This window comes from Cetorhinus maximus, chromosome 9 (assembly GCF_964194155.1).
Source record: "Cetorhinus maximus chromosome 9, sCetMax3.hap1.1, whole genome shotgun sequence".
In the NCBI taxonomy this organism is placed as follows: Eukaryota; Metazoa; Chordata; class Chondrichthyes; order Lamniformes; family Cetorhinidae; genus Cetorhinus; species Cetorhinus maximus.
In genome coordinates this window covers 83244820-83267414 of record NC_135887.1, presented here as the reverse complement: position 1 = coordinate 83267414, position 22595 = coordinate 83244820, and the positions used below count along the sequence as shown (strand labels likewise).

The 22595-nt window shown below is 46.6% G+C and overlaps 1 protein-coding gene across 1 annotated transcript in view; it reads left to right on the top strand.

The window, feature by feature from the left end:
* Nucleotides 1-16840: 16840 nt before the first annotated feature.
* Nucleotides 16841-22595, top strand: part of tkfc (triokinase/FMN cyclase) — a 148244-nt gene continuing 142489 nt past the window's right edge. The window contains exon 1 of the mRNA XM_078548952.1: nt 16841-17030. Coding sequence (XP_078405078.1) covers nt 16919-17030 — 112 coding nt within the window. The 5' untranslated portion in view covers nt 16841-16918. The remainder of the gene's footprint in view (nt 17031-22595) is intronic.

Below are 22595 nucleotides of genomic sequence, written 5' to 3'. Positions count from 1 at the left end.
AAGCATACAACTGCTGCTATGTCACTACATGGGCAACCATCAAATAGGCAATTGACCTGAAAATGGAAAGCTCGGATGCTTAGACTGAGTTGGGGATCCCTCCAAGACAGTCATGGTCCCCATTTCATGGTGGTCTGCTGCGCCCTGCATACCCTGGTGCAGCAGAGAGGAGTTGAATTGGCAATGGACAAAAATAATGAGTGCACAGTTGCCTCCTTCTCTGAGGAGGGTGAAGGGGAAGTGCGTCCAGACCTGGCGGTCTGAGGGGACAATGTCCATGGCTATTGACATGCATGCGAGGGAGACACATAACTCCCTCACCTGCACACCATTCAACTGAGAACTCCTGTCACCTGACAGGACATGAGACAGGCATCTCCTGTGGATGCCATGGTAGTATGTGGTGAAACCCTATCAGAATATCAGGGGCCCTGTGATGAGACTATCCCAAGTGCTCCATTCATTACAGCACTACATTCACTGGCCACCATTTCCATAGAGGAATAATTGGCAATCTAGTTGTGCAAGGCCCCTTGGGGATAAGCGACCATAACATGATAGAATTCTTCATCAAGATGGAGAGTGACGTAGTTGATTCTGAGACTAGGGTCCTGAATCTTAATAAAGGAAACTATGATGGTATGAGGCGCAAGTTGGCTATGATGGATTGGGAAACGTTACTTAAAGGGATGACGATGGATAGGCAATGGCAAACATTCAAAGAGCGCATGGGTGAACTGCAACAATTGTTTATTCCTGTCTGGCGCAAAAATAAAACAGGAAAGGTGGCCAAACCATGGCTTACAAGGGAAATTAGAGATAGTATCAGGTCCAAGGAAGAGGCATACAAATTGGCTAAAAAAAAATAACAGACTTGATGATTGGGAGCAATTTAGAATTCAGCAAAGGAGGACCAAGGGATTGATTCAGAAGGGGAAAATAGAGTAGGAGAGTAAGCTTGTGGGGAACATAAAAACTGACTAAAAGTTTCTATAGATATGTGATGAGAAAAAGGCTGGTGAAGACAAATGTAGGTCCCTTACAGTCTGAAACAGGGGAATTTATAATGAGGAACAAAGAAATGGCTGACCAACTAAATACATACTTTGTTTTTGTCTTCACAAAAGAGGACACAAATAACATACCAGAAATGTTGGGGAACACAGGGTTTAGTGAGAGGGAGGAACTGAAAGAAATCAGTATTAGTAGGGAAATGGTGTTGAGGAAATTGATGGGATTGAAGGCCGATAAATTCCCAGGGCCTGATAATCTACATCCCAGAGTACTTAAGGAAGTGGCCCTAGAAATAGTGGATGCATTGGTGGTCATCTTCCGAGATTCAATAACTCTGGAACAGTTCCTACAGATTGGAGGGTAGCTAACGTAACCCCACTATTTAAAAAGAGAGGTAGAGAGAAAACAGGGAATTATAGACCAGTCAGCCTGATGTCAGTAGTGGGGGAAATTCTAGAGTCCATTATAAAAGATTTAATAGCTGAGCACTCGGAAAATAATGGTAGAATCGGACAGTCAGCATGGATTTACGAAAGGGAAATCATGCTTGACAAATCTGGAATTTTTTGAAGATGTAACTAGTAGAGTGATGAGATGTCACTATGCAGCTTCTTAAAGGTACATGTCATTGTCTTCATACAATGTCACAACAATTGCTGTGGGCTTTTAACTTATTTCTTTTCCTCCTAACTCTTTTCCCTCCTGCACAAAATTATTTTTTTCTTGGTTGAGAAGCTGAAAGCACTTACTATCAGCTAAGTGATGGTTTCAACTGCTAAGTATTTTTTTGCCTCTTGAACTGTCCTCTCAACAGCTTGCTTTTCTACCCTTAATTAGCACATTTCTTAGATAATATCACCACCTTCAACACCTCTTTGTCCTTTTGTCTATGACATCTTTTGGCTATCTCCACCTATCACTGGCCCTCTATCCAGCTCTTCTTGTCCCACCCCCCCCCTTAAACCAGTTTATATTTCACCTCTCTTCTATTTTTACTTAGTTCTGATGAAGAGTCATACGGACTCGAGACGTTAACTGTGTTCCTCTCCACAGATGCTGCCAGACCTGAGGGGGAGCCAGTAGATATGGTTTATTTGGACTTTCAGAAGACTTTCGACAAAGTCCCACATAAGAGATTAGCTTGTAAAATTAAAGCGCTTGGGATTGGAGGTAGTGTATTGAGATGGATAGAAAACTGGTTGGTAGACAGGAAACAAAGAGTAGGAATAAATGTGTCTTTTTCCAAATGGCAGGCAGTAATTACTGGGGTACCGCAGGGATCGGTGCTGGAACCCCAGCTATTCACAGTATAAATGATTTAGATGAGGGAACTAAATGTAATATCTCCAAATTTGCAGATGACACAAAGCTGGGTGGGAGGGTGAGCTGTGAGGAGGATGCAGAGGTGCTTCAGTGTGATTTGGACAAGCTGAGTGAGTGGGCAAATGCATGGCAGATGCAGTATAAAGTGGATAAATATGAGGTTATCCACTTTGGTAGCAAAAACAGAAAGGCAGATTATTACCTGAATGGCTATAAATTGAGAGAGGGGAATCTGCAACGAGACCTAGGTGTCCTTGTACAGCAGTCGCTGAAGGTAAGCATGCAGGTGCAGCAGGCGGTAAAAAAGGCAAATAGTATCTTGGCCTTCATAGCGAGAGGATTCGAGTACAGGAGCAGGGATGTTTTGCTGCAATTATACAGGGCCTTGGTGAGACCACACCTAGAATATTGTGTGCAGTTTTGGTCTCCTTATCTGAAGAAGGATGTTCTTGCTATAGAGGGAGTGCAGTGAAGGTTTATCAGACTGATTCCTGGGATGGCAAAACTGACATATGAGGAGAGATTGAGTTGGTTAGGATTAAATTCACTGGAGTTCAGAAGAATCAGGGAGGATCTCATCAAAACCTATAAAATTCTAACAGGACTAAACAGGATAGATGCAGGAAGGATGTTTCCGATGGCGGGGGAGTCCAGAACCAGGGGCCACAGTCTGAGGATATGGGGTAGACCATTTAGGACTGAGATGAGGAGAAGTTTCTTCACCCAGACAGTGGTGAGCCTGTGAAATTCGCTACCACAGAAAGTAGTTGAGGCCAAAACATGGTATGTTTTCAAGAAGGAGTTAGATATAGCTCTTGGTGCGAAAAGGATCATAGGATATGGGGAGAAAGCGGGAGCAGGCTATTGAGTTGGATGATCAGCCATGATCATGATGAATGGCGGAACAAGCTCGAAGGGCTGAATGGCCTACTCCTGCTCCTATTTTCTATGTTTCTATATTTCTATTTCATGACACCATCTCAAAGCTTCAACATCTGGTCACGGGCTACTGGGATAGAAAGAAACACATGAACCATCTAAGTATAGATGTTAACAAATATTAAAGTGCACAGTGGCATATAGAAAATAAAATCATCCATGGGATCCTATGTGCAACTAAGTGCCTTTATGTGACAGCTTCCTTGTGTCCCTATGTTGTTCTTTCCCAGTAACTGGAGCTGATATGAAGATAGGCTGCTGTTCTTGCTGCTCCAGTTCATGAGAGGCCCATTGTTATGACACAGCAGTTGGTAAAGGCTGAGTTATTCAAAATCCCAGAGGGAAACTTTAAACAACTGTCATAACCTATATTTTCAATTGGTAACAAAAACAGAATTACCTGGAAAAACTCAGCAGGTCTGGCAGCATCGGCGGAGAAGAAAAGAGTTGACGTTCTGAGTCCTCATGACCCTTCAGCATGCAGATCTGAATTCAGGAATAAAAACCGCCAAGCCTCAAGAGGTTTTTTATATAAATTAAATTAAACATTTATTAATTATTAACAAATTTAAACACATGTGCATGCCTACAAATTATTACCATAAAAACTTTTAAACAAATCCCCAAATTAATCACTCCCAGGTAATCTTACCCAAGGCAACAATAACCCATAGACTTAAACAGACACCAGGCAAAGTATATTTTATCTTACAAATTCAAAATGAGGTTCCTTTCAATTTGGTTCCTTTACAGACAGTTGTAGGCTTAGAACTCACATGCCTCTGATTCACACACAAAACTCTTCTGTATATACCTAGCCTTCTCTTTGAATGTAAATTCTCATTGTATCACCAGGCCCTTTGAGCTCCCCCTCTTCTAACAATAAAACCCCTTTCATAATACCAATTTTATTCATAAAGAAACATATTGCTTGGTGTTTCCTAGCTAGGTGCAAGATTTCACCCCCAGTCTTTGAATGGTTTATTCAACAAAATGCAAATGCACCCTGTACCTTACTGTTTAACATCTCAAAACTACTATACATCAAAGCACCCACACTAGCTGGTTTTAATCCAATTAAGACATACACACACCCACAGACACAGACTCTACTACAAGTCCAATTTAAAATAATTTCCAATAACATTACATACATTAATATCTTCATGAGACCCATGGTGGATGACATGTTGGGTGCGGAGCCCTAGAAGGGTCCAGCACAGGCTGTACCCTGCATCTGTCATCGAGGCTGGCTCCTGCGTTCGTGTCACCTTCAAGAGGGCCAAGGAGCCGTCATCAATGCCAGGAGTGCTTTGAGCAGAGCTTCCACAGCCTTCAGACATCTGCTCCTTGACCCTTTCATGGCCTTACCAGGAGTGAGATGACACCAGGCAATGCATCTGTGTGTCTCAGAGCCATCATGCCGACATAATGATCTACATTGCTCAAGGTTGAGGTCATACTGTGGAGGCCGATACGTACCTCCTGCATCGGCTCAGTGGTCTGTCGTATGCAGCTTTCCACGAGGGTTGTCAACCTGTCAATGGAGGATATTGCGTGCTCATACACCAGAGACATGGCATCGCTCATGACAATGATGAACTCCTCCAACGTCTGCCCATGGGAATGACCAGTCTCTGCTAACTCTGACACACATTCACACATATAACACTGCTGCTCTAGTATAAGCCGCTTCGCTGATGATCACCAAGGCTTGACAACTGCATGAAGCTGAACATTGCTGGGCCTGTCCTCAGTTCTCCAAAGGGGACTGACTAGAGCTGTTACTGTCTCTATTTGCCACTCTGGCAGGCCTGTGCCATGATCTCCAGCTGATACCACTCATTTTAAGCATCCGGCTATGAGTGAGATTAGCTGCATTGACGAATGCACTGCACTGAGGTGATGGTGCCTCCTCAAATGGTGATTCCACCCCCTAAGTGGCTCTGAGTCCTTGGCATCACCTCATATGAATTGGATCCTGCAGGAGAGATCAGAGTGATGTTAACAATATCCGTGTCCACCACTCTCCTACCTATCCATGATCTGGAGATTCATGTGCTACAGAACTAGCCGCACCCCTAGCTGAGCTGTTCCAGTATAGCAACAACACTGGCATCTAGCCGATAATGTGAAAAATTGCCCATATATGTCCTGCACCCTAAAAGCAGGACAAACATAACCAGGCTAATTACCGTCCATTCAGCCTACTCAGCAAAGTGATGGAAGGGGTTGTGGACAGTGCTATCAGGCGCCACTTACAAAGAAATAATCTGCTTAGTGAAGCTCAGTTTGGGTTCCGCCAGGGTCACTCTGCTCCTGACTTCAGCCTTGGTCCAAACATGGGCAAAAGAGCTGAACTCCCGAGGTGAGGTGAGAGTGACTGCCCTTGACATCAAGGCTGCATTTGACCATGTGTGGCATCAAGGAGCCTGAGCAAAACTGGAGTCAATGGGAACCAAGGGGAAAACTCTCCGCTGGTTGGAGTCATACCTAGCACAAAGTGGTTGTTGTTGTTGTTGGAGGTCAGTCACCTGAGCTCCAGGACATCACTGCAGGAGTTACTCGTGTTACTAGTGTCCAGGCCCAACCATCTTCAGCTGCTTCATCAATGACCTTCCCTCCGCCATCAGATCAGAAGTGGGATGTTTGCTGATGATTACACAATGGTCAGCACCATTTATGACTCCTCAAATACTGAAACAGACCGCGTCTATATGCAGTAAGACCTGGACAACTTTCAAGCTTGGGCTGCTAAGTGGCAAGCTACATTCGTGCCTCACAAGTGCCAGGCAATGACCATCTCCAACAAGAGAGAATGCAACCATCTTCCCTTGACATTCAATGATATTATCTATGCAGCAAATGATGGACAGAGCAAAGTTATTCCAAAACCAACGGATCAGATCTAAGCTCTGCAGTCCTACCCAGTCGTGAATGGTGGTGGACAATTAAACAACTCACTGGAGGAGGAGGCTCCACAAATATCCCCATCCTCAATGATGGAGGAACCCAGCACATCAGTGCAAAATATAAGGCTGAAGCATTTGCACCAATCTTCAGCCAAAAGTGCTGAGTGGATGATCCATCTTGGCCGCCACCAGAAGTCCCCAGCATCACACGTGCCAGTCTTCAGCCAATTCGATTTGCTCCACGTGATAACAAGAAACAGCTGAAGGCACTGGATAATGCAAAGGATATGGCCCTGACAATATTATGGCAATGGTACTGATGACTTGTGCTCCAGAACTTGCCACGGCCCTAGCCAATCTGTTCCAGTACAGCTACAACACTGGCATCTACCTGGCAATGTGGCCAATTACCACCCCATTACGCTACTCTCGATCATCAGTAAAGTGATGGAAGGGGTCATTAACAGTGCTATCAAGTGGACATGCTTAGCAATAACCTGCTCACTGACACTCAGTTTGGGTACTGCCAGGGTCACTCAGCTTCTGACCTCCTTACAGCTTTGGTTCAAACATGTACAAAAGAGCTGAGGTAAGAGTGACTGCCCTTGACATCAACGTAGCATTTGACTAAGTGTGGCATCAAGGAACCCTAGCAAACAGGCGTCAATGGGAATCAGGGGGAAAACTCTCCACTGGTTGGAGTCATATCTAGCACAAAGGAAGAACGGTTGTGATTGTTGGAATCAGCTCAGTTCCAGGACATCACTGCAAGAGTTCTTCAGAGTAGTATCCTAGGTCTAATCATCTTCAGTTGTTTCATCAATGACCTTCCTTCCATCATAAGGCCAGAAGTGGGGATGTTCGCTGATGTTTGCACAATGTTGAGCACCATTTGCGACTCCTCAGGTACTGAAGCAGTCCATGTCCAAAGGCAGCAAGACCTGGACAATATCCAGGCTTGGGCTGACAAGTGGCAAACAATATTTGCGCTACACTAGTGCCAGGCAATGACCACCTCCAGCAAGAGAGAATCTAACCATCGTCCCTTGACATTCAATGGCATTACCATTGCTGTATCCTCCACTATCAACATCCTGGGGGATTACCATAGACCAGAAACTGAACTGGACTAGCCATATGAATACTGTGGCTACAAGAGGTCAGAGGCTATGACTCCTGCAGAGAGTAACTCACCTCCTGACTCCCCAAAGTCTGTCCACCATTTACAAGGCACAAGTCAGGAGTGTGACGGAATATTCTCCACTTGCAGCTCCAACAACACTCAAGAAGCTTGACACCATCCAGGACAAAGCATCCCACTGGATTGGCACCACATCCAGAAACATTCACTCCCTCTATCACCGATGAACTGTGGCAGTAGAGTGTACCATCTACAAGATGCACTGCAAAAACTCACCAAAGCTGCTTAGGCAGCACCTTCCAAACCCATGACAGCTACCACCACCTGGAAGTTCCCATCCAAGCCACTCACCATCCTGACTTGGAAATACATCCCCGTTCCTTCACTGTGGCTGGGTCAAAATCCTGGAACTCCCTCCCTAGCAGCACTGTGGGTGTACCTACACCACATGGGCTGCAGCAGTTCAAGAAGGCAGCTCACCACCACCTTCTCAAGGGCAATTTGGGATGGGCAATAATTGCTGGCCCAGCCAGCGACACCCACATCCCACAAATGAATTAAAAAAAAACAACATCCTGGGGGTTACCATTGACCAAAAACTGAATTGGCCTACCTGTATAAATACTGTGGCGACAAGAGTAGGTCAGAGGCTGGGACTTCTGAGAATAGCTCACCTCCTCACTCCCCAAAGCCTGTCCACCATCTTCAACACACAAGTCAGGAGTATGATGGAATACTTCTACTTGCCTGGATGAGTCCAGCTCCAACAACAATCAAGAAGTTTGACACCATCCAGGTCAAAGCAGCCCACTTGATTGGCACCCCATCTTCCATCTTCAACATTCACTTCCTCCACCACTGACATGCAGTGGCAGCAGTGTGCACCATCTACAAAATGCACTGCAACAACTCACCAAGGCTTCTTGAGCAACAGCTTCCAAATCCACGATCTCTACCACCTAGAAGGACAAGGGATGCATGGGAACACCACCACCTGCACATTCGCCTCCAAGTCACCATGTGACTTAGAATTATATCACCTTTCCTTCACTGTGGCTGGGTTAAAATCCTGGAACTCCTCCCTAACAGCATTGTGGCTGTATCTACACTACATGGACTGCAACAGCTTAAGAAGGCGGCTCACCATCACCTTCTCAAGGACAATAAATGCTGGCTTAGCAAGCAACACCCAACACAGAGGCACCAATACAAATACTAGTGAGAAAATTTGGCAACCATGACCATCAATTTTCTCACTCACTCTGGGCTCCACACACACACAAACAGTTGGTCTGCTACCTCCCATCCAATCTACATTGCTTCCTCCTCCATTTGCTTTATTAGCGCAGTGAAGGACATACGTCCTCCTGTTTGTCTCCATGCTATAGCACTATGAACACGCTTTTCCTACAATGACAGAATACAGTGTCACACAACTCTCTTGGCCAGCTATGCTCATCAGACTGCGCCACTTTAAATGACCATAATCACGCCACTGGAAGGCCTCTGCAAGCAGGCGTTCATGACTGACCATGGTCCTCTGCTGTAAGACAACTCTGTGCTCATTGCACAATGTTCCTTGGTGAGTTCCTGTTTATGGACCAGTCACCTTGCCTCACATCTAATGGCTGTTATATAAGACATGCAAGGCTGCCACTTGCCATCATGCATGCCACTCACCTTGCCGGACCTCACTAGGTCATTTTTCATATCCTCACTACCTGTAGAGTTCACTTCTGTCGCACCACTTCCTCTGCCTTTTTTGTGTGCAGCCAGCATAAAGGCCGCATTCTGGCCTTTAAAAATGTTACTGTTAACCTACCTACTGACACTAGCTCTTGTCCACCACTGGTATTGGATGGCTTCCCTGCTGCCCATATGCTAATTGGCTGTAGTGGAAGATCACTGTGGATGTCCCACCACCTGTTGTGTGGCCGCAAAACCCGCAGATGACACCAGTGTCAGAACTGCGTCATTTGGTAAAATCCAACCCAACTTTTCAGGTAGATGACCTTTCAACAGATCAAACAGTTCAAGTTGGTTAGAATTTTTGTGCTTAATGAATTTTTAAATGTTTACAGAAAATATCAACTCAGTGAAACACTATTGAAGTGGAACTGTTACTAACTGTATGCTAAATTTATTATAGAGTGCTGCTATTACACAGATGGCTCAGCATAGACTAATTGCAAACCTGAGAGGATCTTTATCGTGTCATGACACAGTACCTGCATAACGGTATTATAAATCTGTAAAGGCATGTTTTTTAAAGACTACTTTTAAAAGTAGTAAAACTAAAACTTAAGATGGCTCCTCAGAGTTACCAGCTAGTTTTGTGGATTAAACCATCTTATCTCTCATGAAGACAAAGATACTTTTTCTGATATTGACACACTGTGGTTTTAGCCAGGAGATAAATGAAACTCCATCGACACATTCATTTTAAAAATGCAAATTTGCCTTGTTAAATCTAAAGGCGATGGCCACCTAATTAAAACAACTGGTAGGAGATCGATAACAGATTCCTGTTTGAATTCTACAATACTTTTTGAATGCGTTTGTATCTTGAGCCTGCTATTGGGGGCTTCTGCTGCTACCTGATTTGGAAATCTGGGTGAAGATGCTGCAGATCATTCCAAGAGATTTTGCTTCATTTTATGCATAAAAAAATTGTACACTGGGAAAGACAAAAATATCTCAAAGCCAAAAACGTCCGAAGCAAAGTAGAAAGCAAGAAAGATGTACTAATACAGCATCTTTCATAATCACAGGATGTGTCCAAGTGCTTTACAGCCAATGAAGCACTTTTGAAGTGTAGTCACTTTTGTAATTAGGTAAATGCTGCAGCTAATTTGCATACAGCTAGCTTCCACAAACAGCAATGAAATAAGTGAGCAGATCAACTATTTTAGGTGCTGACTGAGGGTTAAATGTTGGACACCACTTCTCTTCTTTGAATTAGCAGTGCAGAATCTTTTATGTCTACCCGAGTAAGCAAACAGGGCATTGTTTTAATGTCTCATCAGAACAACAACATCACTTACAATACAGCACAGAAGTGCCAGCATGGATTATGTGGTCAAGTCTTGCCATGGGACTTGAACCCAAAATATCATTGTTCAGATGCAAGAGGGCTGTCGCCAAAAGGCAGACCCACCAGTGGTAGCAGCACAGTGGTGTACAGTTTCGTGGCCCTGCGAGTCCTCACCATTGACTCAAGACTCCATTAAATCTCATAAACCTGGATTTTATGGCCCCACCCGCCGCAGGAATCTTCTGTCCCACCGAAAAACAATGGACTTTTGGCTGGCCTGCCACATCCCCCGTGCTGGATCCTGCCATGGCGGGGATGGGCAATCCCAGCTATAGTATCAGGTTAAACAGGACTGAGGAATCCCCTGCTGATTATCATCTACTGTCCCCCTCCAACTGATGAATCAATACTCCTCCATGTTGAACACCAGTTGGGAGACAAACTGAGTGTATAATGGGCATTGAATGTACTATGAGTGGGTGCCTTCAATGTCTATCACCAAGAGTGGCTTACTAGCATGACTGCTGACCAAGCTGGCCAAGTTTTGAGGAATATCTACCAGACTGGGCCAATGACAGGTGGTGAAGGAACCAATATGACCAATTATGCCCTATTGGTCTACTCTCAATCATCAGCAAAATGATGGAAGGTGTCAATAAAGCATTATCAGGGGGCACTTACCAATATCCTGCTCAGGAAGGCTCAGTTTGGGTTCCGACAAAACCCCTTGGCTCCAGACCTTATTACAGCCTTGGTCCAAATATGAACGAGAGACATGAATTCCAGCAGTGAGATGTGAGTAACTGCCCTTGACTTCAAGGCAGCTTGTGACTGAGTGTAGTATCAAGGAACCCTAGTAAAAACAAAGTCAGTGGGAATTGGGGAAAATTCTCCACTAACTAGAGTCATACCTAGCATAAAAGAAGATGGTTGTGGTTGTTGGAATCCAATAATCTCAGAACATTGCTGCAAGAGTTCCAGAGGACAGTGTGCTAGGCCTAACCATTTTCTGTTCCTTCATCAATGATCTTCTCTGCATCATAAAGTCAGAAGTGGAGATGATTGCTGATGATTGCAGACTGTTCCATTCGCAATTCCTCAGATAATGTAGCAGTCCATGCCCATATGGACCTCAACGACTTTCAGGCTTGAGCTGAAAAGTGGTAGGTTATATAAACGCCACACAAGTGTCATGCAATGACCATCTCCAACTGGAGAGAATCTAACCATCTCCCCTTGATATTCAACAGCATTAGCATACCTGAATCCTCCACCATCAACACCATGGGGATTACCGCTGACCAGAAACATAACTGGACCAGCCATGTAAATATGACGGCCACAAGAATAGGTCAGAGGCTGGAAATTCTGCTCTTCGTGGGGCAACATGTGAGTGTTTGTATCAGAGGACCAGATTGTAAACCAGGTGTGTCGGATGGTCAGTTAAAAAGGAATTCCAGATAGCTATCCCATTGGGACTGTTATGACCCGAGTGAGAAAGGGTTCATAGACGTGCACTTGTCAGTATTAACTGTGTCCGGGGACATCGAATGGAATACGGCTGCTGGTGAATGCGACTTAAAGGGTGAAACAATTGAGTGGGACATGAGAGATTTTACATAATGGAGACCAAGTTGGAAAGAGTGTGAAATTGCATGTGGTGCCGCCTTTGTGCAGGAAGTAATGCAAGTGCTTGTAACTATGTGAGGTGTATCCTTGTTGTATTGATTATCTAAAGTAAAGTTTACTTTTTTACTTGAAGTATCTTTTGTCTGGTAAAAAGATATTGGTCTCCATGGTGATCATAGCAAATGTTGACCAAGGGACTTATGGTGAGTCTGAAATGGATGTGACAATGGGGAATGGTGGGTTCAAGTTGGGATGGTTTGGTTTTTTCAAATGAACCGGAGCCTCACAATTCATGCGCTTGCTGTATCTAGTTGCATGGAGTCCATGTTGCCTCCTTCCTGTCTCCTCCTCTTCCTCCATCTCCTGCTCTTCCTTCTTCTCCCAATATGGCCTCCAGATTGCATAATGGTTGCACCCTCATAATAGCCAGGTTGTGGAGGACACAGCACACTATCATAAACTGCAGACACTCTCTGGCGTGTACTATAAACCACCAAACCACCCCCCTGCCCCCCTCCCCCCCCTCCCAATTGGTCTAGTCAGTAGATACGTTGTTTTAGAAGACCAATTGCCTGCTGCACAATGTGACACAAGGTTCTCATACTTTTATCATCAGGTGTCATGCTTATGTGGTGGAATGACGGAAAGGGGGAAAAGCCATGTTCAGAGGTGGGTACTTCTTGTCCCTGAGCAGCCAGCCTTTGGGCCTTCTCAAAGGCCCAAAGACATGGGATAGAGCAGAATATTGCAGGGTGAATGCATTGTGGTTCTTGTCATGATAGCAGGCATTCACTGAGATGAACTTCTTAGTATGACCCAGCCAATCTGTTTGCAGCCCTGGTGCCACATTTAATCCCCAGATGAGCTTCTGACCTTAAATTTGTGCTATCACTAAGACTGCCTATTTCATCTCTGTCCATAACCCAACTTTGCCCCTTGTCTCAGCTCACGTGCTTGTTACCTCTAGACTCAACCATTTCAACATTCACTTGGCTGGTCACACATCTTCTATCATCCGTAAACTTAATCCAGTGCGGCGACTGTCCTGGCCATACGGTGAGGCTCCAGTTCGGCCTGAATGATGTAAATATGAACCGCCTCAGGCATTGCTCTTGGCTCATTTCAGTTGCTCCCAGAATGCCTGTGATGGGTAAGGCCTTTGACAGAGGGCCCTACTTTTCCTCCCTCTTCACTGAGCTTCTGATCTCGGCCTCCTCCATTCCACCTGCTAGCCATATTGCAGAACAAGAAGTACTGCAACAGCCGTCCCATACATGAGTCCATTACTCCTCTCTCCTCACTGACTTTTATCATCAACTACCAAAAACACCTCCAACAACACTCCACAGTGCTTCCACCAATTCTGTCTGAGCAAAAGTAAGTGAAAAACACTCCACCTGCAACTTGTTGAGTGGTCCTTTAAATAGCCCTAGTTCAGGATCGATTTTGCCTTTCTGCTCTTGTATTTTTTTCCCTCAAGTGATTAACACATATGTAGACAGGACCTGTATGGAGCAAGTTTTCAATCCTAGTGTCACATCAGCTGGTTAGGATTGTGTCCATTCGCAGCTTTCCATGTATACAGGGGATGCACCTGTGTGTGGCCTTCTTCTGAACTTACACTGCACATTAAGTGCTGCAAGGCCTAGTGATGCTACTGACAAGAAGGTATAATAATGTTATTGGAAATTTTTTTAAAAATAGAGTTCTAGTGGGATCTGTGTCCAAGAGAAGAATTTTCCCGTCAGCGAGCGAAGGGGGGCCCACTCGCTGATGCGTAAAATGACACGCGGTGACATTGGGTGACGTCACCGTGCGTCATTTAGATTTTCAGTTTGGCGGGCGCGCAGCCGACTTGGTCAAACTGTCAAAGGCCTATTAAGGCCATTTGAAACCTAGTTAAATTAATTTAATGAACTACCCGTCTAACCTTAAGGTTGGCGGGCAGGCGAAGAGCCCGGGCGGCCTTTGCGTTTTTCTTGGAACCTCATCCATGGGCGGGATGAGGTTTCATGAAGTGTTTTAAAACCTAATAAAAATTTATACATTTATTCTTTGATAGGTCCCAGCTCATGTGATAGTGTCACATGAGGGACATGTTTTAAAAGTGTTAAAAACCTTTATTTAAAACTTAAGCACTGAAACAAATCTCCCTGAGGCACCTCTGTGCCTCGGGGAGATCTCTGCGCTCTTTCGCGTGCATGCGCATGAAAGAGCACAGGGAACCTCTCAGGGAAGTTGCCCCCACCCGCACAAGGAGCATTCAGCGCTTCCGGGCGAGTGTCACGCTGGGCGGGCCTTAATTGGCCCACCCACGTAAAATGGCAGCACGTCCCTGATTGGGGGCGCCGATCGGGTTCGCGCCTGCCCCTGCCTGCCCTGCAGAATCCCCCCGATGAGGGGAAATTTCTGGCCTATGTGTGTAACTGTGTGTGTCTTATTTGGATTAAAGCCAGTTAGTCTGGGTGCTTCGATGCATAGTAGTTTTGAGATGTTAATTATGTAAATGTAAGGAGGGTAGAAGGTAAAGTGTAAATTTACGTTTGTTAAAAGAAACCATTCAAGACTGCGGGTGAAATCTTACCCCTAGCTAGAAGACGCCAAGCAACGTGTTTATTTTTTTTCAACTTACTAATAAAATTGGTGAGATGAAAGGATGTCATTGTTAGAAGAGGTGAAGTTAAAAGCTTAGGCCAGAATATTGCCGTCGGCATGCAGGGGCAGGCCCGACACTCCGATGTTCAAAACGACGCGCGGTGATGTCAGGCGTGTGCCCCGCCGTCAGCACACATTAGACATTAGACATTACATGTGGCGGGCACACGCCAGAGGTGGCTGTGCGCCTGCCAAACGTCCACAGCCTAGTAAGGCCATTAAAAAACCAATTAAATTAGTTATCAACCCTGCCCGTCCAACCTTAAGGTTGGCGGGCAGGCGAAGAGCCCAAGCAGCCTTCGCGTTTTTCAGGAAACCTCATCCATGGGCTGGATGAGATTTCCTGAAGGTTTTATAAAATTATTAATGAATTTTTACACAGTTCACAAACACGTCCCAGCTCAAGTGACACTGTCACATGAGGGGACATGTTTAAATTATTTTTAACTTTATTATAGAAAAACTTTTATTATGAACTTAATCTCTGAGGCAGCTCCGTGCCTCAGAGAGATTGCCGCACTCTTTTGCATGCATTCGCGAAAGAGCCCAAGCCACGACTCTCCCTCCTTCCCTGCCCGCACAGGTAGTGCTAAGCACTACTGGCCGTGCGTTACGCTGGGCGGCCCCTAATTGGCCCGCCCATGTAAAATGGTGGCGCACAGCCGATCGTGGGCAGCGATCGGCCCCCCGTCCGGCCCCGCCCAGCCTGCCCAACATAGCTAAGTTTCTGGCCTTAGTGATACAATGGAAAATTTACATTCAAAGAGAAAGATACGTAAAAAGGAGAAAAGAGATTGTGTGTATGGTAGAGGCATTTTAAGATCCAACAAGTGTGAGAAGCCTCGAACCTGTAAAGCTGCTGTTGAGAAGGACCCAGAACTGAAAGAAACTCATTTTGAATACAACTGTCCAGGGTGTGCTTTGCCAGGTGTCTCTTTAAATCTATGAGATTTATTGTTGCCTTAACGGAGGTGTAACTAAGAGTCAGAATAATTAGGGGATTTTTGTAGTTATTATAGTAATTTTGTAGACGTATGTATGTGTTTACAATCTTTATTGTATTAATAAATATTTAAGTTAGTTTTATAAAAAAACTTCTTGAGACTCAGTGGTCTTTTCACTACTGAATTCAAAGCCTGCATCTCGAAACATACAAATTGCAAAAATGGGTTATGACAGTTGTTTCAAGTTTCCCTCTGGGATTTGAACAACTCAACCTTTACGATCGGCTGCATCATAATACTACGCTACATAAATTTGTGCCCACGGAGTTTCAAAACATGATTTTCTCCACAGGCCCCCAGGCTGCATTTGTAACTGAACAAAAAAAAAGTTTTTCTTGGGAGACTTGGATGTGCAGGGCAGAATCTTAAAATTTGCAGATGGCACCGACCTTGGAAATATTTTAAACTGTGAGGAGGATAGAGATAGACTTCAAGAATATATATAACATAAAGGGTACAATTCTGAAGGGGATGCAGAAACAGAGACCTAGGGGTATATGTGCCCAGATCATTGAAGATGGCAAAATAAGTTGAGAAAATAGCTAAAAAGACATACAAGATGTTAGGTTTTATAAGTGGAAACAGAGTACAAAAGCAAGAAAGTTACAATAAACCTTTATAAAACACTGGTTCGGTCTCAATTGGAGTATTGTGTCAATTATGAGCACAACGCTTTAGAAAAGATGTGAAAACTTTAGAGAGGCTGCCGAAAAAATTTACGAGAATGGTTCCAGGGATGAGGGACTTCAATTGCGTGGATAGCTTGGAGAAGCTGGACTTGTTCTCCTTTACTGGTCTTTTTGGTGGAAGGGTTGAGAACCTGATGACACTGATTTAAGGTAATTGGCAAAAGAACCACAGTGGCATGAGGGAAAATATATTATGCTGTAAATGGTTAGGATCTGGAATGTACTGCCTGGGAGTGTGGTGGAGGCAGTTCATTTGTAGCTTTCAGAGGGAAATTGGATAAAACACCTGAAGTGAAAAAAAAATTACAGGGTAATGGGGAAAGGGCAGGGGAGTGGGATTTCTGAGGTACTCTTGCAGAGAGTCAGCACTGACATGATATCTTGTACTGGAACCAGTCTATGATTCTAAGGTACACTGAACCACAAAACACAGTTTGAAGTGATTGATAAGATGATTTTCATTCTATTGAGAGAAATATTAAATTATGTTTTTGCTGCAGCGTTACAAGAAGCTGATAAACTCTGTGCACAGTTGTGTGGATGATGCATTGGATGGTCTCGTGGCCTGCAATGTAGGAATGCAGCTGCTGCAGGGACATTTTATAGTAATCAGGTCTGACCTGAAGAACATCAAAGACAAAGTGGCCTTGCTGTGTGGAGGAGGATCGGGACATGAGCCTGCTCAAGCAGGTAACAATGCTCAATTTGTGTGGAATAGCAATGGCATCTGCACCTGCTGGACACGCCCGGCAGGAGGGCAAGTCCAGTGGGCACTCATAACCTAACCCCCACTCCGGTTCTTGGATGAATGCCTGGAAATCCTTGTGGAGGAGGTCAGTGTCAGGTGGGACATCTTGATGCCCATGGATGGCAAAAGGAGGCCACCGCACCTCATCAAGAAGGCATGGGCAGAGGTGGCAGCCCAGGTCAGTGGCCATGATGTTGTGCGGCGCACATGGGTGCAGTGCTGTAAAAGGTTCAATGATCTACTGCGTGCGGCAAGCGTGAATACCGAGTTGGTATGGATCTTTGTGAAGAAGTGTTAACAGCTGTCCACCCCACTATGGTGCTCAGGGGTGTAAGAGTCTGAGTGCCAACTGTCACTGACAAGGTGGTGAGCTCTGGCTGCTTGGCCTGATTGCATTGCAGATTGAGGGCCATGACTTGGATGTGCCCTGCAAGGTGTTCCTCAGGTGAGGTTGGTCAGGCTGCAATGGCGCTGCAGGTAGAGAGTGCACTAATCAATGCTTCTCTGTCCTTTCAGGAGAAGAGAAGCCATAACACCACCGAGAGGTCAAGGACAGGCAGAGGCCCTGCAAGCCTAATGATTCTGACGAGGTACGAGATGGATGCCCTGGAGATGGAGCGCCGACACCCAACTCGGTCCACCGGTCGTGGAGAGGCAGGGGTCTCTGATGAAGGTAAGAGTGCAGTGCACAGATGTGAGAGTGTCAGAGTGTGTAAACATTGTTGCATTGTCTCATCTGAAAAGGAAACCTCAAACCTTCAGTCCCCATTGTTGAGGTTGGCACCATGATGCAGATCTCCATTATCTCACCAGCCCGCCTAGCATGCACACTGACAGTGTGATGACTGATACTATTGACACGTCATTTTCCTCCCCTAGAATTGCCATCCAGCAAACAATTGCAGGACCCTCAGGAGCCACCTTTGACACCGGAGGACCAGTGCCCATCAGATACGCCTACGTCACACCTCCTCTCTGCACCAGGCAACAGCACTGATACAACCACCTTAGTGGTCATTAGATTGCCGGCTACAACGTCAGTGCACAGTGGGGAGGGCACGGCACACTCGCATGAGGAGCTGCTGGAGGCAGAGAGTGCTCAGGGCACTGGCAGTCGGAGGACTGCTGGAGGCCAGCACCATGCCGAGTCTGAATCAGATGACAAGCCTCTGGAGATGTCTATTAGGCAACAGATGCTGAATGTCCAGTGGGATGTGCAGGAGGATCTGGCAGAGATTCCTGAGCGTTTGCATGCCATGGTCTCTGTCATGGAAGAGTCCATGTGGAGCATGAGTACTGCGTTGACCCTGAGCACCGAGCACACTGCCACCTTCATTGAGAGAGTGGCAACTCTCAAGGAGAGGCAGCTCCAAGAACAGAGTCAGTGGTCTCTGGGGTTCACAGAATCACACAGTGCAGAAGAGGCCCTTCGGCGCATTGAGTCTGCACCGACACATGAGAAACACCTGACCTACCTACCTAATCTCATTTACCAGCACTTGGCCCATAACCTTGAATGTTATGACGTGCCAAGTGCTCATCCAGGTACTTTTTAAAGGATGTGAGGCAACCCGCCTCCACCACGCTGCCAGGCAGTGCATTGCAGACCGTCACCACCCTCTGGGTAAAAAGGTTTTTCCTGACATCCCCCCTAAACCTCCTGCCCCTCACCTTGAACTTATGTCCCCTCGTGACTGACCCTTCAACTAAGGGGAACAGCTGCTCCCTATCCACCCTGTCCATACCCCTCATAATCTTGTACACCTCGATCGGGTCGCCCCTCAGTCTTCTCTGCTCCAACAAAAACAACCCAAGTCTATCCAGCCTCTCCTCATAACTTAAATATTTCATCCCAGGCAACATCCTGGTGAATCTCCTGTGCACCCCCTTCAGTGCAATAATATCCTTCCTATAATGTGGCGACCAGAACTGCACACAGTACTCCAGCTGTGGCCTCACTAAGGTTCTATACAACTCCAACATGACCTCCCTACTTTTGTAATCTATGCCTCAATTGATAAAGGCAAGTGTCCCATGTGCCTTTTTCACCACCCCACTAACATGCCCCTCTGCCTTCAGAGATCTATGGACACGCACGCCAAGGTCCCTTTGTTCCTCAGAACTTCCTAGTGTCGTGCCATTCATTGAATACTTCCTTGTCAAATTACTCCTTCCAAAGTGTATCACCTCACACTTTTCAGGGTTAAATTCCACCTGTGCTTGGACCTGCAAGCCCTCACACAGTTAATGACCTCAGGAAGTCACTGCCAGTGGTGAGAGTGATGAGGCACCTAATATCTCTGCTAAGTGCCCGTCCATCAATGGCGAGCAGGGAGGTCCTGATCGATCTCACGTTGGCAGATGAGCTTCGTGCTGTCTCTGTGGGCTCCTCTCAGGGTGCTCTGGATGGTGGCAGCAGCTTCTCTGCCCCTCTGCCAGTGACTTTGCCATCTGTGAGGCTGTGATGGCTGAGGAATGCCCAGCCATGGCGCTGGACGCACCCTCACAGGCAGTGACTGCGCAGGCGCAGAACTCAGAGGTGAGTGCACAGTAAGGTTGCGCAGCGCTCGCCAGGGTTGCTTGTTAAACTTCAAGGTCAAAGCGACTTGGGGAGGACAAGGGTTACACTGCAGTTGAGGCAACTTGGGTGGAGGGGAAAGGGCTGCACTGCCGTTGAGGCAACTTGGGGGAGGGACGAGGGCCACACTGTGTTTGTGGCGCCTTGGGAGGGGGCAAGAGCTGCACTGCGGTCAAGGCGACTTTGGTGGGGGGAGGGCAAGGGTTGCACTGCGGTTGAAGGTAGTGCACAAGCATGTGCAGGGTGGGGGTGGAGGGAAACGGCCACACATTGAGGAAACTTTGTATAAAGTGACCATACCTCTGTAGCTAAGACAGTTCAAATGCAGCCACATTGACACGCTTGGAGTCTGGCACCTTGTTTATCTGCCCATTCAAGCAACGCAGAGGCACGAAAGTGCCACCAAATGCTCCTGAACTTTTCACCCCTGGGCACAGACTGCAAACTAATGAACGATTTAGTGGATTGCTGGCCATGGAGCAGTCACTGGTGGAGTGTCATCATTTCAGGTTTGGACCAGTCTCCCCCATGGTTCAAGCGAACAGTGCAGCCTTGCAGTGCAGGTTAGGAGAATGCCTACGCCTGAGCTGAGAGCACAGCATGCAGTCCAGTGGGCGAATTTTCAGCCAGTCAGTCAAGTGCAGTGGAACAAATGTGGGTGGGATTTCGGACAGCCATGCAGTGCATTAAACTCTGGCCATCCAAGTGGTCGTCAGCACTCCGGCATGCATTAAGAGGCCTTCAGACTTAACCAAGGGAGGTTCTTAGTACACCCAAGTTAGCCCATACGTCTTTGTCTTTCATCCTGCAGGAAAAGTACATCAGGAACATGGAGCCTGGTGAACTAGCTGTATGTTCATGGCATACAGAGAGCAGAGACGAAGGAGAAGAGAGCAACTGAGGCGCCTGGCTGGGCAGAGGGAGGAGCAGCACGCTTAGGAAGAAGAGGTAGCTGTTGCTCCCACACACACTGCTGAAGAGCCACAGCAAGCCATCACTGGTCGATGCCTAGCGAGACCCAGGGTCTATAGGCAGCGCCTTTCATTCCTGCAGATGACTGAGTGTTGCCGAAGACTGCACATGTGTAGGGAACTGGTTGGTCACATCTGCCAGCTGCTGCAGGCTTTGGCACCAGGGGAACATGGAGGGCATCCACTGCCTGTGGCTGTGAAAGTGACTGCGGCGCACAATTTTTATGCCAGTGGCTCTTTTCAGTGCTCCACAGGTGACCTCTGTGGGATATTGATAGCCTCCACCCACAAGTCCATCAATGAGTTCACGGATACCATCTTCGCAAAGGCACACAACTTAGTGCATTTCGCCCGGGACCAGAAAAGGGCTGGGATTTGCCCAGATCTCAGTTTTCCCACAGGTGCAGGGTGCCATTGACTGCACTCACTTGGCGCTCAGATCTCTGTGGCAACAAGTGGTCAACTACGTCAACCGCAGGGGCTTCCACTCGCTGAATGTTCAGCAGGTATGAGATCGCCATAAACGCATCCTGCAGGCCGGTGCATGGTTCCCAGGGAGTGTCCACGACTCCTACATCCTTAGCAGGTCTCAGATCCCTCATGTCTTCCAGGGCCCACAGAGGCTGCAGGGATGGCTCCTTGGGGACAAGGGCTACCTGCAGAGGACATGGCTGATGACACCAGTGCGGCGGCCTCAGACTACAGGCAAGCGAAAGTATAATGAGGCTCATGCTGCAACTCACACCTTGGTGGAGCAAACCAGCGGAATGCTGAAAATGAAGCTCTGATGCCCAGACCGGTCTGATGGAGCCCTGCTGCAACATAGTCCACAGAGGGTGTCACGCATTGTCATCGCCTGCTGTGCCCTCTACAACCTGGCGCTGCAACGGGGAGAGGGATGGCTGAGGAGGAGATGGAGGAGCTGCATGTCTCCTCTGATGAGGAGGACAATAACGGGGATGAGGGTGAGGAAGTCCTCGAAGGCAATGGTGAAGCAATGAGGCCATCACACTGGCCGGACAAGGCAGACGTGCTCAGGAAGCCCTCATAGCTGCTAGACTTGTGGAGGACTATGACAACATGCAGTGAGCAGACAGCATAGATCCTCACATTGCATCTGTGAATGTTTGACTCCAGTCTGGCTGACAACAGTGCACGTACCCTCTGTGATAAGGTTCCCGTCATGGAGATGCAGCGGAGCCCCTAATAGTTGCTCACTTCCAGGAGGATGATGACGACATGAAGTGAGGACATTCCATAGATCTTCACACAGCCTCTGAGAATGTCTGACTCCTATCTGGCCGAGGGAAGCTCACTTGCACTTTGTGAGCAGGGTCATATCATCGAGACACAGCCATGAAACTTTAAATGCACGTGATCCTTTGTCCACCTTCGGCACCTGACCCCTTCAGGAGCACAGCGTCACTGGTCACAGATGCTGACAAGATAGGTGCCAGCTCCACCTTAAAGGTGCTGAGAGCACACAGAGAGAATGACAGAACTCTGTGATGCCTGCCCACAACATTCTGGCAGCAATGGCAAACACCATCGAGGTGCAGACATCAGTAATGTGTCTAGTGAGTGCGAGGCTGGACCATCACTTTGGTCTGAAGGCTGCACAAAGCACAGGGAAGAGGCTCTGGACTGAGACACTTGACTGTATTTAGTGCAGAAACCAAGGTTTAACATCTGAGTGACAAGAACACTGCAAATCAGAACAAGGAGCCTAAGGCAGGGAGACATTCTTGGGAGTTTATTTACAATAATGAAAATTATGTACAAGTGATTAACACCCATGACCAGGCTGTGCTTCCTGATTGGTCTCAGCTGCAGCTCTTTGCTGCTAGAGCTTTGTGCTGTTGCTGTGGTTGTGCTTATTGCTGGCTGTGGCTGTTCCTGCTGCTGTTTTCCTGTGGTTGTGGTAATTACTTGTAGTCTTCTTACCAGGAGGTCATTTT